General features: G+C 44.4%; 1 protein-coding gene across 2 annotated transcripts in view; it reads right to left on the reverse strand.

Moving 5' to 3' along the window:
- Positions 1-17,181, reverse strand: part of AZI2 (5-azacytidine induced 2) — a 52,793-nt gene that overhangs the window by 15,427 nt on the left and 20,185 nt on the right. For both annotated transcript variants that reach the window (XM_069730014.1, XM_069730015.1), the window contains exons 5-6: positions 10,550-10,692; positions 4,574-4,635 (exon numbers count right to left, since the gene is read on the reverse strand). In XM_069730014.1, coding sequence (XP_069586115.1) covers positions 4,574-4,635; positions 10,550-10,692 — 205 coding nt within the window. The remainder of the gene's footprint in view (positions 1-4,573; positions 4,636-10,549; positions 10,693-17,181) is intronic.

Genomic DNA, 17,181 nt, shown 5'->3' on the forward strand with positions numbered 1-17,181 from the left:
TTTAAGGAGGCAAGCAGATGTTTCTGTAAGGCAAGTAAAACTGCACAATCTGCAGCTCAGAACATTCATTCTAATGTATTTTTAGAGCGTTTGCATCAATTTATTTCAATTCTTTGAAGAAATGGAAGAAACATTAAAGGACAAATGAGACGATCCGAAGGCAAGCTCTAGCTCTCCCCCTTGTGGCTGCAATCTGTACATGCATGAAAGCTTCAGCCAAGTACCCGCACAATAACAGAGGATGGCAAGTGTGAAGTGGTCTGTCAGTTATTTTTTGGTGATGTTTAGGGGGTTATTGACAGGCTACTGAAATAAGGAGCAATCTGGTTGCCAGAAAAGTAAACTAACGTATATGGTCAGCAGTTATTCTTAATCCTGACTTAATGGGCTTTTGGGAATACACAATACTGAACTAATCCTATTTTTGTTTAAATAAGCACACCATTCAAAAGGTCCATCCTCTCTATAATATGATGACTGCACTATATTTAGCACTGTGCACTTACAATTGCTCATTTTGCCCTTCTAACCAGCTAATTCTTCTCTTTTCCATTATGGCTATGACATCATGTGATTAAAAACGGACTAGCAGAATCCTTCTAAGCGCTATGTAGTAACCGGAGGTCAATTTTCCCTGTATGACTCATCAGGAACTGCAAAAGCCCCTGGCAGCAGGGAGGAGGGAGCAGCTGGTTCAGGAGGTGAAGAAGAAAATGATAAATGAAGGGACAAGAGACTTCCTGTTTCTACATAGGGCAGAGAAAAGAGAAGAATTATCTAGATAGAAAGGCAAAATGAGCAATTGTAAGTACACAGTGCTATATACGGTTGTATGATAACTAATATATTAAGAGGATAAAAATGATGGGAGGAGGAGTGCTTCTTTAAGGCTAGTGGTCCTTTCAATTTACTTTTCCTGTTCAATATGCAGCTGGGATGGAAGTATTCACACATTCACGTGTCAACGTCAGGGTCTCCGACGCAAACTAAAACATCCTCATGGACATATATAGGCTTTATAGTTTGGGTCAACGAGTATATTCGTTCATCACTACAAATGACCTATGGTTTACAACACATTTGTTGTTAACGGTTCCCCTCTCTCAACATTAACCCCTTAGTGACGGAGCCAAATTTTTGAAATCTGACCAGTGTCCCTTTATGTAGTAATAACTCTGGAACGCTTCAACAAATCCCAGTGATTTTGAGATTGTTTTTTCGTGACACATTATACTTTATGATAATGGTAAATTTAGGTCAATTTTTTTTTTTTATAAATAAACACAAAACATATTTTAAATTTGAGAAAATGTAAAAAAATGTGCAATTTTCAAACTTTGAATGATTATCCCTTTAATCCAGATGGTCATACCACAGCAGAACATTAATAAATAACATTTCCCTCATGTCGGCTTTACATCAGCACCATTTCTAAAATGTTCTTTTATTTTATCATTTTAGGAGGTTTAACAATGTATCAGTAATTTTTCATTTTTTCAAGGAAATTTTCAAAATTTCTTTTTTTTAGGGACCTATCCATGCTTGAAGTGACTTTAGGGGTCTTATATACAGAAATCAAAAAGTGTATTTTTACCACCTAAATGTTGCTGACTTCTGAACAGGTTACAACAGCCATCAGACACTAAGGCTGTGTTCACACGTTGCGGTTTTTTCGCGGTTTTTCCCCGATAAAAACGCTATAAAACCGCAAAAAACTCGCATACAATAAGCATCCCATCATTTAGAATGAATTCCGCACGTTTTGTGCACATGATGCGTTTTTTTCCGCGAAAAAAACGCATCGCGGCAAAAAACGCAGCATGTTCATTAATTTTCCGTTTTTTTTGCGGATTTCCCACTCCAAAATGCATTGGGAAGTGTCCGGAAAAAACCGCGGCAAAAACGCGTCAAAACCGCGTCAAAATCGCGGCAAAAACGCATGCGGTTTTCTTGCAGAATATGTCCGGAATTCTCAGGAATTTTCTGCAAGAAATCCTGAACGTGTGCACATAGCCTAAGGGTACCGTCACACAGTGCAATTTTGATCGCTACGACGGCACGATTCGTGACGTTCGAGCGATATAGTTACGATATCGCAGTGTCTGACACGCTCCTGCGATCAGGGACCCCGCTGAGAATCGTACGTCGTAGCAGATCGTTTGAAACTTTCTTTCGTCGTCTAGTGTCCCGCTGTGGCGGCATGATCGCATGGTGTAACATATATCGTATACGATGTGCGCATAGTAACCAACGGCTCCTACATCGCACATACGTCATGAAATTATCGCTCCAGCGTCGTAGATTGCAAAGTGTGACAGCAGTCTACGACGCTGGAGCGATATTGTTACGATGCTGGAGCGTCACGAATCGTGCCGTCGTAGCGATCAAAATTGCACTGTGTGACGGTACCCTAAGGCTGCTATTTGGCTGTGAATTGCCAAGACAAACATTAGGACCATGATCTCAGAGTGCTGATGGGGATAAAGATGAAGCCCCCTGCACTCTGTTAACCATTTATATGATGTAGTCACTATTGAGAGCCGCATCTAAGGGGTTAAACAGATTTGGACGGTGCAAACACTGATCGTGGCTGATGCAGCAAGTTGTCAGCTATAGTGCACAGCCGACAGCTGCTGGATTGTCACCTGTATGGGGACGATATTCTCTTATATCTCAGGTCAGTTAAAAGACGTATTGGCTTTAAACATTAGATAAATTAGACATCTTGTAATTTTCACACTGACCAAAGGGGTAATTTTAGCCTCTAACTTCTTGTCCTTTCAAGAAATTCTCATGCACATTAGCTGCAATCAACTTATTTCCGATCCCATCTTTTGCATTGAAGCATCTAATGAGCGTGTGCATAAGTCATCGTGATGGGAGGGGGAGCAGGGTCAGCGATGACGTCACCTATTGGGATCCACTGTGTATGGAGGTGTTCTCTGATATTATTATCTGCTGCAATCTCTTGCTAAATGGACAAGAAGTATCAATCTATCAAACACCCCTAGCAATCAGTGTGAAAACAGCAAGATTTGCAACTTTTTTTTTTTTTTTTTAATATGGAGTCTTAAGCTATGTTGGCAAAAGTTTTTTGAAAAAACAAAAACACCCGACTTAAAAATGGGTCATTTTCTGATTATAACTTTAAATATAAACTGCAAAACCGATGCACCATCTTGTACCTAGTGCAACGCTGGGGGGCAGTGCATGACAAATGTATTCCGAAGGAGGTCCCACTCTGCCCCCTAAGGGCCTGCACGAGGCATTACACGCTGTATCACGTTTGCTTGCAGTTTACCTCTGATCTCAGCCTTTATCATCTCTACAAAGCTACGACTTACATCAATCACTTACAAGAAGGTTGCGGATATTTCAGGTTCCTTATGGAGAACAGGACAGAAGCCAGTATAGCATGGAGTACAGTTTCCAAGGTAAATGTACAGCGGTTATTTCACCAATGCTATTGCAGCTGTGCGCTGTGAAATAGACGGCAACTCATATAATAACAGGAAAGGACCGCCGACACCTTTACCCCGTGCAGCTACTGTACGTGTGTGTCATACAACCACAAACCCGAACGTGGCACATCTCGCTGATTCAGGTCTGATTATTAGCAGATGCAATGTCAACTAAATGTTCTCCGCAAGCAAAAGTTGTTCTTTCTTGTTGGACATAAAGAGGGGAAAAAAAAAAGCGTTGTGCAAAGGAAAAACCCTAGGGGTTAAATTTTTGCACCATTCACCTGGCTGAGTAAAAGATGGAAAATATCAGACAACAATAACTTCTCTCCCAATGAGAAGGAATCTCAAGACTAAAACTTGCAAGTTGTAGGAAACGTACCATGTGAATATTAGATATCTGGGCAAATAGCCCCCAAACTAATTTTTAAAGGGAGCGGACACAACCTCGCTCCTACAAGGTAAGAGGTAGTGCAGCACATTTGTGCAAAACAGTAATTTAATAAATACTTTAAGTGGGTTGTTCACGACTGGGACAGAACATAGCCCTATACGAGGGACACGGTTATGCCACGTGAGCTACCGAGCAGCGGCTATTCTCCGGATGAACCGCGGATAGCGGGAGGCGCGAGCCCTGCGGCACGTTAGCCGCTGATTGGCTGCAGCGCTCAAATGGTATTACAATGCAATGGTAAGAAAGGAGCTTTAATGGGACAAAAATGTTAAAACAGATTTATAATCAGAACATGCTGCGCTTATTAGATAATAATGGCTGATAAGGAAAGCTTCCATTCTGCCTCCTCACAAAAGATTGCTGCCCTGATGAAAAGGATATTTTTTTATTATTCCATATATATTGTCTACCATATTTTGATTTCCATCTTGGTGTTTTTGCTTTTTTCTGATGAAAAGGAAGAGAGATGGGGAAGCAAGACCCATGGATGCAGCAGACTAGCCAAAGTTTATACAAACCTTACAATAATGTTGTGCCCTCTGGAATAATGCCCAGCGGCACCGTTAAAATAGGCTGTTAATATTTATTTTCGAAATATAAATTATGGATGAATAAAAAAAAAACAAACAAAAAAAAAAAAAAAAAAAAAACTAGTTACCTGTCATCACTGCTATTTTGAGGATTCTCCTTGCACGGCGCTCTTCTATCCTCAGCAGCATTCTGCAATACAATAGGAAGGTACATTATACATAAAGCTTATATGGCGCTGTAACCCAGAAACTTCAATGGAGAAAAAGGAATTGCACAAAAAGATAAAATAACAGAGTGTAGGAACTGTAAAGCCGGCCATCACACACCGCTCCGCTGACCACTACCAAGGCCTTTATCTGCACAGAATAAGAAGTTACACTGACCCTAAAGTTTTAAAACTGTAAAAACAAAAGCAATATTGCAAATTATTTTCAAAAATCCTTTATGTCATCAAGAACAGGTGGATTTTTAATGTTAGAGTGCACCCCATGTTGCCTAAGCTGCCGGCCACCTCTACCGTGGCTGTTTTTCTTGCACTTGGAAGCGGTTTGCTGTAGGGCATGCTAGTGCTGCTCTGAAGCTTTACAACCCTTGCAAATATCCAATGTTGCTGGCAGAGAGATGTTTGCCTCTAACATCAGATAGCCTGCAATGCCGCTGTATGATCAGGCTAAAGCTGGGACCATTACGTGCGCTTTTATAGGAGAGTGGCAGTGCCAGCAGCAGGTTTTATGTCAATGAATCTGCTGCCATCTAGTGGGCACAGCACATTAAAGCGTTTATCAGACAACTGACAATGGTACAAAGGAAAACTGTGGAAAATGTCAACTTTGCTTTAGAGTTTACTATTGATAGCCTAAAAAATAAATAAAAACCAAACAAGCTCTACCTCATGGGATTACCAGATCCTGCATCAGAGAAGACTGTTTCCAGGTTCTGGTCCTAATAACCTTCTAGGACAGCTTTGAGTCAGTTTAACAAGGCGACAGCCATTTTTATCTACTAGAATGATTACCTCCCTACACAAAATAAATGCAATTTGCCAATTACAGGCAGTTAGAAATAAAGAAAATTGTTATAAATTAATTTCTTTCTAATCCTGGAAAACCCCTTTTAAAGGGTTATTCTCATATTATGAAATATTGGGATTGTTACTTAGCAAGAAAGCAAGTTTGCTTTTGCTTTTTTCTTTCTTCTGTCATATTCCAGCTATGAGGGCTTTTATCTTACAGAGTTTACAGCTTGCTGCCAAAGACATGGACTAAGACCCTGGCTGAGAATGGCAGTAGCTAAATTCCAGGCCGAATTAACTCCTAATTATCCAACCTCTCTCCAGCCCATTCATTTCTACAGAGCAGTTATCCGGACGTTTACATCCATGTCAGCTGCTGCCATCAGGTCTGCAACATCACAAGCCTGTGGGCCCCAACAGTGAGGCTGCATAACCATAGCAGGTATCCTAATCTCTGCTCCCTTCCCCCTATGAGCTGCTTCAAAAATACTTCTGTATCCAAGCGTAGGTTCACAGCAGCTTATTTTTTTTATCACTCGTCGTCTGTGAGCAATCCGGTTTTTAAACAGTATAGCAGCTATGAATCATTTACAAGATCATTTTGTTTCCTATGTTACAGAATTCCAATGTATCCATAAATATTAGATGGCATCCCATTTTTTTCACACCCATGACTTCAATGGGCAAGTCTCAGCTGCACTGCCCCACAGACCGACATTGGTCTGAGAGCAGTGTTTTTGTCATGGACATGACTCCGACCAAAAATACGGTCATGTGATCGAATCCCAATAGATTAATAGTGGAGACTTTAGAAGAAGCCCCCTGTCCGTCACAGTAGCACATTCAGCTCTGCAGCTCAATCAGACCTGTAACCCAAGGAGGAGAATTCACTTCCATTAACGAGCAAGACCGATGGCTGGGAAGAGGTGTGCTCCTGAAGACATGTCGAGAATAACAATATAAATGGCTCCCAGCTAAGTGTGCCCCTCAATCAGGACGTCTTTCTGCCATGGATCCATTTCAATAGGCATTATGTAATAAATGAAAGAAGTGAACAACGGCAGCACTCACCGATCGTCTTAACAGGTGCCTTTATTGGTTAAAAATCTTCACGGCTTGGGGGTAAATGAACAAGAGAATGTGGGAGCAGAACGACGGCCGTTTTGCGCCGGTCTGGCGCTTCAACGGGTTCAGTTGACGGCCGTTGTTCTGCTCCCACATTCTCTTGTTCATTCACCCCCGAGTCGTGAAGATTTTTAACCAATAAAGGCACCTGTTAAGAAGATCGGTGAGTGCTGCCGTTGTTCACTTCTTTCATTTATGACATCGGTCTTCTTGGCTGAAGCACCAGAGATCTGGAGGCCAGCTGGGGCTTATCAGCCTGGAGCGGAGGCAGTCAGCTGCAGCGGTGGTGCGGTCAGCTGTGTTTCTTTGTTCATTCTCGTTTGGCATTATGTAATGACTAGCTGAAGAGCCCGGCGTTGCCTGGGCATAGTAAATATCTGTTGTTAGTTATAGCACGTCACTTCTCTTATTTTCCCATCACGCCTCTCATTTTCCCAATCACATCTCTCATTTTCTCCCTCACACCTCTCATTCCCGCCTAACACTTGTCATTTCGACCTCACATCTGTCATTTTCTGATCACTACACTATTTTCCCTCACTCCTCTCATTTTGCACTCACACCTTTTCATTTTCACCTCACACCTCTCATTTTCACCTAAGCATATACATGTTTGTCATCTCTTATATATAGTATACACCTGTATGTCATCTCCTATATATAGTATATACCTGTATGTCATCTCCCCTGTATATAGTATGTACCTGCTGTGTGTCATTTCCCCTGTATATAGTATATACCTGTATGTCATCTCCTCCTATATATAGTATATACCTGTATGTCATCTCCTCCTATATATAGTATATGAAAACAAGACCACCAAGGGCCAAATATACAATAAGGTACTACAAAGACTAATCCCCATGTGGATGTCCAAATATAAAAGTGTACCTCAAGGACACTCCTAATGAATGACTATAAACAAAATAGAACAAAATAGGAGTAAAAAACGTCCAAATTGAAACAAGGTAAATTTATTAATACATAAACAAAAACATAATATAACGGACTGGGATCAGATAGTGACGGCTACCAATGTCCGGACACACAAGAAACATAAATGGGCAAGTACATAAAGTGCTTAGTGCATATTATAAGTAAGGGAATCAGAACATACAGGGCTTAAACCGTATAACACCGCAATAGCGGTGGAACCAAATGTGCGCACAATCAATGGAGCCCCCGTTCCCTCCTCTCAACCTTGCTTACCCATAATGTGACTGAGGCCGGACATGCGCCACGGCAGCACCGACGCGCGTTTCGCTCAGCTTTTTCACCTTGAAAAAGCTGAGCGAAACGCGCGTCGGTGCTGGCGTGGCGCATGTCCGGCAGCACCGACGCGCGTTTCGCTCAGCTTTTTCACCTTGAAAAAGCTGAGCGAAACGCGCGTCGGTGCTGGCGTGGCGCATGTCCGGCCTCAGTCACATTATGGGTAAGCAAGGTTGAGAGGAGGGAACGGGGGCTCCATTGATTGTGCGCACATTTGGTTCCACCGCTATTGCGGTGTTATACGGTTTAAGCCCTGTATGTTCTGATTCCCTTACTTATAATATGCACTAAGCACTTTATGTACTTGCCCATTTATGTTTCTTGTGTGTCCGGACATTGGTAGCCGTCACTATCTGATCCCAGTCCGTTATATTAGGTTTTTGTTTATGTATTAATAAATTTACCTTGTTTCAATTTGGACGTTTTTTACTCCTATTTTGTTCTATTTTGTATATAGTATATACCTGTATGTCATCTCCTCCTATATATAGTATATACCTGTATGTCATCTCCTCCTATATATAGTATATACCTGTATGTCATCTCCTCCTATATATAGTATATACCTGTATGTCATCTCCTCCTATATATAGTATATACCTGTATGTCATCTCCTTCTATATATAGTATATACCTGTATGTCATCTCCTCCTGTATATAGTATATACCTGTGTGTCATCTCCCCTGTATTTAGTATATATCTGTGTGTCATCTCCTCCTGTATATAGTATATACCTGTATGTCATCTTCTATATATAGCATATACCTGTATGTCATCTCATCCTGTATATAGTATATACCTGTAGGTAATCTGCTCCTGTATATAGTATATACCTGTGTGTCATCTCCTCCTGTATATAGTATGTACCTGTATGTCATCTCCTCCTCTATATAGTATATACCTGTGTGTCATCTCTCCTGTATATAGTATATATCTGTGTGTCATCTCCCCTGTATATAGTATATACCTGTGTGATCTCCTGTATTAGACCTCGTTCACACGTTATTTGCTCAGTATTTTTACCTCAGTATTTGTAAGATAAATTGGCAGCCTGATACCCAGCCAACAGGAAGCCCTCCCCCCTGGCAGTATATATTAGCTCACACATACACATAATAGACAGGTCATGTGACTGACAGCTGCCGTATTTCCTATATGGTACATTTGTTGCTCTTGTAGTTTGTCTGCTTATTAATCAGATTTTTATTTTTGAAGGCTAATACCAGACTTGTGTGTGTTTTAGGGCGAGTTTCGTTTGTCAAGTTGTGTGTGTTGAGTTGTGTGTGGCGACATGCATGTAGCGACTTTTGTGAGATGAGTTTTGTGTGGCAACATGCGTGTAGCAACTTTTTGTGTGTCGAGTTGCATGTGACAGATTAGTGTAGCAAGTTGTGTGCAGTGCAGCAAGTTTTCCGCATGGCGAGTTTTGCGCGTGGCGAGTTTTATGTCTGGTGCCTTTTGAGTATGTGCAAGTTTTGTGTGATGCAACTTTTGCATGTGTTGCAAATTTTGTGCATGTGGCAATTTTTCCGCGTGTGCAAGTTTTGCGTGCGGCGAGTTTTCCATGAGGTGAGTTTTGCACTTGTGGCGAGTTTTGCGTGAGCCTAGTTTTTGCATGTGGCGAGTTTTGCGCGTGGTGAGTTTTGAGCGGCGACTTTTGTGTTTCGACTTTTATGTGGCGAAGTTGGTGTATGTGTGGTGAAATGTGTGCTGAGGGTGGTATATGTGTTCAAGCACGTGGTAGTGTGTGGCGCATTTTGTGTGTGTGTTCATATCCCCATGTGTGGTGAGTATCTCATGTCGGGGCCCCACCTTAGCAACTGTACGGTATATACTCTTTGGCGCCATCGCTCTCATTCTTTAAGTCCCCCTTGTTCACATCTGGCAGCTGTCAATTTGCCTCCAACACTTTTCCTTTCACTTTTCCCCGTTATGTAGATAGGGGAAAAATAGTTTGGTGAATTGGAAAGCGCGGAGTTAAAATTTCACCTCACAACGTAGCCTATGACGCTCTCAGGGTCCAGACTTGTGACTGTGCAAAATTTTGTTGCTGTAGCTGCGACGCTTCCAACACTTTTCCTTTCACTTTTTCCCCCATTATGTAGATAGGGGCAAAATTGTTTGGTGAATTGGAATGCGCAGGGTTAAAATTTCGCCTCACAACATAGCCTATTACGCTCTCGGGGTCCAGACGTGTGACTGTGCAAAATTTTGTGGCTGTAGCTGCGACGGTGCAGATGCCAATCCCGGACATACACACACACACACACACACACATTCAGCTTTATATAGTAGATTTACATGCACTTATACTTCCCAATTTAACTATGTGTATGCTCTGTGGTGGAGCCTTGGCAGCAACAATTATTGTAAAGAGTTAAAGTACAACGTTGACTATTCGTGTATACAGAAGCCATTTAGCTGAACTTGTATAAAAATGGCGTGTCCCTTTAAACAGTAAAACTCCCACTAGGGGGCACATACTGGATACGGGGGGTTTATATACTGAGCGCGATTCTAACACAGTGTGAAGTAATCCCCACTTAGTGGCAGCTGCAGAAGACAGAATTGTACAACCCTGAATGCGAGATTTACCAAAACTAATAGTCCCCGGTGATTACTCTGCACGGAGCAGGTACCTGGAGCAATAGAGGTTGTGAAGCTTTCACTGCACGGTTTTCAGTACGGACAATTACCTTTGTCCTTCCAAGTTCCGCTCGGAGACGTCCACATTCTTCCTGAAGCAATTTCGCTTCTTGCTCCAGTGACCGGATTTTCAGCTCACTGTTCAGCTTTTCAATTTCCCAGTCAGTAATACTGGTGCTTAAGCTTTTCATCACTGCAGAAAAGAAAAATGTGAATTCATCCAGAAGGAGCCATTGTACTGAGCAGCGACATCTTTTATTAGGAAAATTACGGTACTGCCCATAACTCTCCGGTCCTACCATCCCAGGCTATATAAGCGGCCTAGTAATAAAGAGCCTGCACCACAAGGATGCACAAGGCCACGGCACTGCGGGGGTCACCGACATACAATAATAGCCGGAATGGTGCAAACATTTCACCACACTATATGTTCCTGTGGTAGCTGAGCCTCCATTTACGCCATCACGGATCAACAATACCGAGGATTCATGACCGGAAGAACAGATTTATTGTGATCCATCACGGACAGAGTTAGATAAACACTGGCAAAACATTAAGGTTACTGATGGGATCACTGCTGACTCCTTCTGCAGTCTGGTACACAGGTTGTAAAAGCAGCCAAATAATACAGTTGTCTTCCTCTTGGCTGAAGAGCTTCCAGTATAACTTACATCCTTTCATCTATTACCAAAACCATCTCCTCAGTGGCCGCATGGATCATAATTAAGATTAGGGCCAGTCACTCTAGGCCATAAGAAGCCCCCTGCTCCCCCTGAACACTCCAAAATTAGTCTACAGAGTAATAAAATACTTAGATTTTTGACATTGCCCACAAATCCCATCACGCCTTGAAAATACATTCCTATAGACCAGGGGTCCCCAACTCCAGGCCTTGAGGGCCGCTAACAGTGCAGGTTTTCAGGATTTCTTTAGTATTGCATCGGTGGTAATGTGATCATCTACACAGGTGATGATTCCAACCCCTGTGCAATACTAAGGAAATGCTGAAAACCTGCACTGTTGGCGGCCCTCAAGGCCTGGAGTTGGGGACCACTGCTATAGACATATGTTTCTAAAGTGTTTTTTTTTATTTTGTTGTGGAGTCTAGTTGCAACCATTTTTATTCATATTTATCTTGTGTCTAAATGACATAGAAGAGAAAGAGTAAAGGAAAAAGCAGGATGAGGGAGGAAATAGGAAGAAGTGGTGGGAAAAGGGAAAGTAGAGGCATCTGAATGTAGTTCTAACACAAATAATCCTCATACATAAAGCAAAACTAGTTTGGAAATTTCTCATTTTCAGGCAGCACGTATATAAAATACTTTAAAAAGCACCACTCCAGCATTTTTTTTTATTACACCGCTGGAGTGGTGCTTTAAAGGGAACCTGTCACCCCCCCCCCCAGGGCCTATTCAAGTAAAAACAGGGATTTTTGTGTTACTCACCGTAAAATCCTTTTCTCCGAGTCGCTCATTGGGGGACACAGGACTGTGGACACAGGACTGTGGGTGTATGCTACTACCGCCAGGAGGCTGACACTAAGTAGGTAAAAAAAAAAAAAGTTAGCTCCTCCTCCATAGTATACACCTTGCCACTGGCCCTGACAGCTCCAGTTTGGTGCACAAGCAGTAGGAGATAGAGAAAACAAAACAGCATTAGAGCAAAGACAACATGTCTAGAATAATACTATAGTCTGAACAACTCCATAGACAAATAAAATGAATAGGGAGGGAGCTGTGTCCCCCAATGAACGACTCGGAGAAAAGGATTTTACGGTGAGTAACACAAAAATCCCTGTTTCTCCATCGTCTCATTGGGGGACACAGGACTGTGGGATGTCCCAAAGCAGTCACAGGGTGGGAAGAAGACTCACTGGAAGAAAACCCCTAGGCACTTACCGCCTATAGGTGTGATACCGCAGCCTGAAGAATTTTCCTTCCCAAACTTGCATCAGCAGAGGCCTGAGTGTGGATATTATAATGTTTAGAGAAAGTGTGCAGGCTGGACCAAGTGGCCGCTTTGCAAACCTGCTCTGCTGAAGCTTGGTGCCGAAGCGCCCAGGAAGCCCCTACCGCCCGAGTAGAGTGTGCCCTGATCCCAGCCGGGATGGCTGCACCCTTGATACGGTAGGCCTCCTGAATAGTGGTTCTTATCCATCTGGCTAAGGTCGATCTAGAGGCTGCGAGTCCCTTTTTATGACCCGCAGGAAGAACGAACAGAACATCCGTCTTTCGAAAAGAAGCGGTCCGAGAAACGTATCTTCTCAGAGCTCTCACCAAATCTAGAGTATGGAGAGCTTTTTCCACCCGGTGTGTAGGCGCAGGACAAAAAGAAGGCAAGACAATGTCCTCATTAATGTGGAATGAGGAGACTACTTTTGGCAAAAAGGAAGGTGCTGGTCTCAGCACCACCTTATCCTGATGAAATTGTAGAAACGGCGCCTGACAGGACAAGGCCGCTAACTCCGATACCCGCCTAATGGATGTTATAGCTACCAGAAACAAAACCTTCCAAGAAAGGTACCTTAAAGGAATATCTTGGAGGGGCTCAAATGGAGGTTCCTGAAGAACACTCAAGACCAAATTAAGGTCCCAAGCTTCTATCGGAGCTTTGTAAGGAGGGACTATATGAGAGACTCCCTGCAAAAAAGTTTTTACTTGCAGATTGGTAGCGATCCTGCGCTGGAAAAGAACCGATAAGGCGGATATTTGCCTCCTAAGGGTACTTGGAGCGAGACCTGAGTCTAGACCAGATTGGAGAAAAGCTAGGACATTAGGAATGGAAAACCAAAGAGGAGGAAGACCCTTCTTCCTGCACCATGAGAGAAAGACTTTCCAGGTGTGGTGGTAAATGCGTGCTGAAGCTGTCTTTCGAGCATTAACCATAGTTGAGGCTACTTTCTGAGAAAAACCGGCCTGGGTCAGAATCCAAGATTCAACGGCCAAGCCGTCAAACGCAGGGCCTCTAAGTTCTGGTGGAATATCGGCCCCTGCGACAGAAGATCTGGCTGCATTGGTAGCTGCCAAGGAACCCCGACGATCAGCTGAACTAGGTCTGCGTACCATGACCTCCGAGGCCAATCTGGGGCGACTAGAATTGTCGGAACTCCCTCTAACTTGATCTTCCTGACGACCTTTGGAAGCAGCGCCAGAGGGGGAAACAGATATGGAAGACGAAATTGGTTCCAAGATAGGACTAGTGCTTCTACAGCAATTGCTCCTGGATCTCGAAACCGAGCAACGAACCTGGTACTTTGGTATTCGACCCGGTGGCCATTAGATCCACGTCCGGGATTCCCCAGCGTAGACATATCTGCCGAAAAACATCGGGGTGAAGAGACCATTCCCCGGGCGCAAGCCCCTGTCTGCTCAGAAAGTCCGCTGCCCAGTTCTCCTTGCCCGGGATGTAAACTGCCGAGATCACAGAGTGATTGTTCTCGGCCCAGCGGAGGACTTGTCCTACCTCGCGCATGGCTGATCTGCTGCGAGTGCCCCCCTGATGATTTACGTAGGCCACGGCCGTGGCATTGTCCGATTGGATCCGCACCGGCGACCCACCAGAAGATGGTGAAAGTGCTGCAAAGCCAGCCAAATTGCCCTTATTTCCAACAGATTGATTGGAAGGGTTGATTCCCTTGGGGACCAACGACCCTGAGCCGTGTGCTGGAGAAACACTGCTCCCCAACCGAGAAGGCTGGCGTCTGTAGTGACTACCAGCCAATGAACTGGAGGAAAGGCTTTCCCCTGAAGTAGGGAGGAACTCCTCATCCACCATATCAGGGATTGCCTGACCCCAGGAGCCAGACGACACCTGAGGTTGAGAGACAAAGGACTCCTGTCCCAGGCTGACAGAAGTGCCTGTTGGAGTGGACGAAGATGGAACTGGGCGAATGGAACCGCTTCTATAGCTACTACCATCCTGCCCAAGACCTTCATGCTGAACCGGATTGAATGGAAACTTGGCTGCCGAAGAATTTTTACCTCCTGCCGGAGACAAAGCACCTTGTCCTGGGGTAAAATAGTTAGTCCCCGAGAGGTGTCGAAGATCATCCCTAAAAAAGAGATCTTCCGAGATGGTACTAGAGATGACTTCTTTAAATTGACCAGCCACCCTAGACGAGCTAGGGTGTCCAAAGAGATGTTGACGTTGTCCCTGCATGCCTGCAAAGTTGGTCCTTTGACTAAGAGATCGTCTAAGTACGGCAGAATGACTATGCCTCGAGAGTGCAGGATTGACACCACTGTTGCCATCACCTTCGTGAACACCCTGGGAGCAGTGGCGAGCCCGAAAGGTAATGCAGTGAATTGGAAGTGTCGCTCGCCTATGGAAAACCGTAGAAATTTTTGATGAGGAGGAAATATAGGAACGTGCAGATAGGCGTCTTGAATATCTATGGAAGCCAGGAATTCTCCCCTTTCCATAGCCGCAATGACCGAGCGGAGAGATTCCATACGGAAGCGACGAGTGCTGATGAATTTGTTCAGACACTTTAGGTCCAGAATGGGTCTCACGGTCCCATTCTTTTTGGGAACCGTAAACAGATTTGAATAAAACCCCTTGAACCTTTCTTCCTTTGGAACAGGGACAATGACCCCGTTGGACTGAAGAGACTCGACTGCTCTGAATAAAGCTCTTAGACGGGTTTTTGAACTGGGAAGACTGGACGGAAAAAACCGGCCTGGAGGGAGACAGGAAAACTCTATTTTGTACCCTGAAACCACCAGGTCTCTTACCCATCTGTCGTGAACAACTGACAGCCAGGACTGATGGAACAGTAGTAGGCGACCGCCTACTCTGTTGGAAGCGACGAGAGGCTGCCTCCAGTCATTTAGCCGAAGATCGAGGATATCTAGATCCCCTAGATCTTGATGGTTGATACCGCATTCTTGCCAATGGATTGGCCCTATAGGAGACCTGGTGCTCCCAGTCTTGGACAGGCTGACTTGGGGGACCTGCGCTTGGCGCCGCAGACCACCGGGAGTTACGAAAGGATTTAAATCTTGCTTGAAATTGGCGACGAAAAGGTTGCTTAACCTTTTGTTGAGGAAGGAAATTACTTTTACCTCCCGTGGTATCAGATATAAGCTGATCCAATTTTTCGCCAAAAAGACGGACACCTTGATAAGGAAGGGATGTAAGGGACTTCTTTGAAGTAGTCCGCCCGCCAATTTCTTAGCCATAGGGCCCTTCTGATAGCAATAGCATTTGCCGCAGCCAATGCTGAACAATTTGCCGCATCCAAGGATGCATTAATCAGATAATTTCCTGCTAAAGATATCTGATTTGACATCTCTATCACCTCTACAGGAAACCCCTTATCCTGAAAAGCCTTAGTTACAGACTCTGACCAAGCTATCATAGCTTTGGCAACCCATGTGGCCGCGAAAGACGGTGCGAGGGCTGACCCTGAAGCCTCAAACAGAGACCGAGCTAGACTCTCTAGGAGCCGATCAGTCGGATCCTTAATAGACGACCCATTAGGAAGAGACAGCAACGTACTAGAGGCCAAACGGGATACGGGAGGATCCACTGAAGGGGATTCTGCCCACTTTTTACAAAGCTCTGGAGCGAACGGATACCTTGCACCTAGGGCCTTCTGGCCTAAGAAACGTTTATCCGGTCGCTCCATGTGACGTTGGACTAAATCCTCAAACTCAGGATGAGTAGAAAACACCTTATGAGGTTGCTTGAATTTCTTAAAGGACACCTTATGACCAGAAGGTAAGGTGGCCACATCCTCTACTCCCAAGGTCTGGTTAACGGCCTCAATGAGCCTGTCAACAGATTCCTGATAACCAGGAGCTTCTAAATCAAAAGACCCCTCCGAGTCATAGTCCGAACCGTGCTCACTCAATTCCGCAGGAGAAGGAGATCGAGAAACAGGATTCAAAGATGCTGATGCACCTGACGGACCGGGAGACGCTGTGTGGGATCGTTTCCCCTGTGTCTGCCTAGAGGGAGTACGGCCCCTGCAGGCCGGAGGATCCTGAAAATCGGAGGATCTTTCCAAAACAGGCGGACGAATGTCCCTGACAGGGGCTTGAAGGGACTCAACCGCCTTTGTTAGAGACGCCATAGACTGCGTTAATGATATGACCCACTCAGGGGGAGACACTGCCGACCCAGGTAGAGGCACACCCGGCAGGATAGCCGGCGGGGAAGCAGACAGGGTAGCAGACGGGGGCTCCTGCACGCGTTCGGAATCACAAGCCTCACAGAAATGGTTACTTTGCGCATGCGGAAAAGTAGACTGACAGGTAATGCATGAGGTATACAGAACTGAGTGAGTCTTAGTCTTTCTAGACATGACTATTGCTGCTGCTGCTATGCTCCATATCTCCTTATGAGCTACTAGGTCTAGAACAAATACTGTTGTCAGGCTGAGGGAAGTAGTACTTACCCCAGTCCTGTGTCCCCATATGCTCTCAAACACTGAACCATGTCTCCTGTGCAAACCACACATATAAACTAATTCACAGGGCGGATGCCTGAAAAAAGTGGGAGGTGTTACCGCACATGGACCCGGTTTAGGCCGAAGCAGGGATCTAGATTTTACTCTTTCCCCTGCTCTCCCGGGAAAGCTGGGTGCTCGAAACCGGAAGTAAACCGTCGCCATGGAGGCGGGACTTCCCTCAGACTACAAGACCCATAATGCCACAGGCTGTACAGAGAAAACATGAAG

This window comes from Ranitomeya imitator, chromosome 6, assembly GCF_032444005.1.
Source record: "Ranitomeya imitator isolate aRanImi1 chromosome 6, aRanImi1.pri, whole genome shotgun sequence".
Taxonomy (NCBI): Eukaryota; Metazoa; Chordata; class Amphibia; order Anura; family Dendrobatidae; genus Ranitomeya; species Ranitomeya imitator.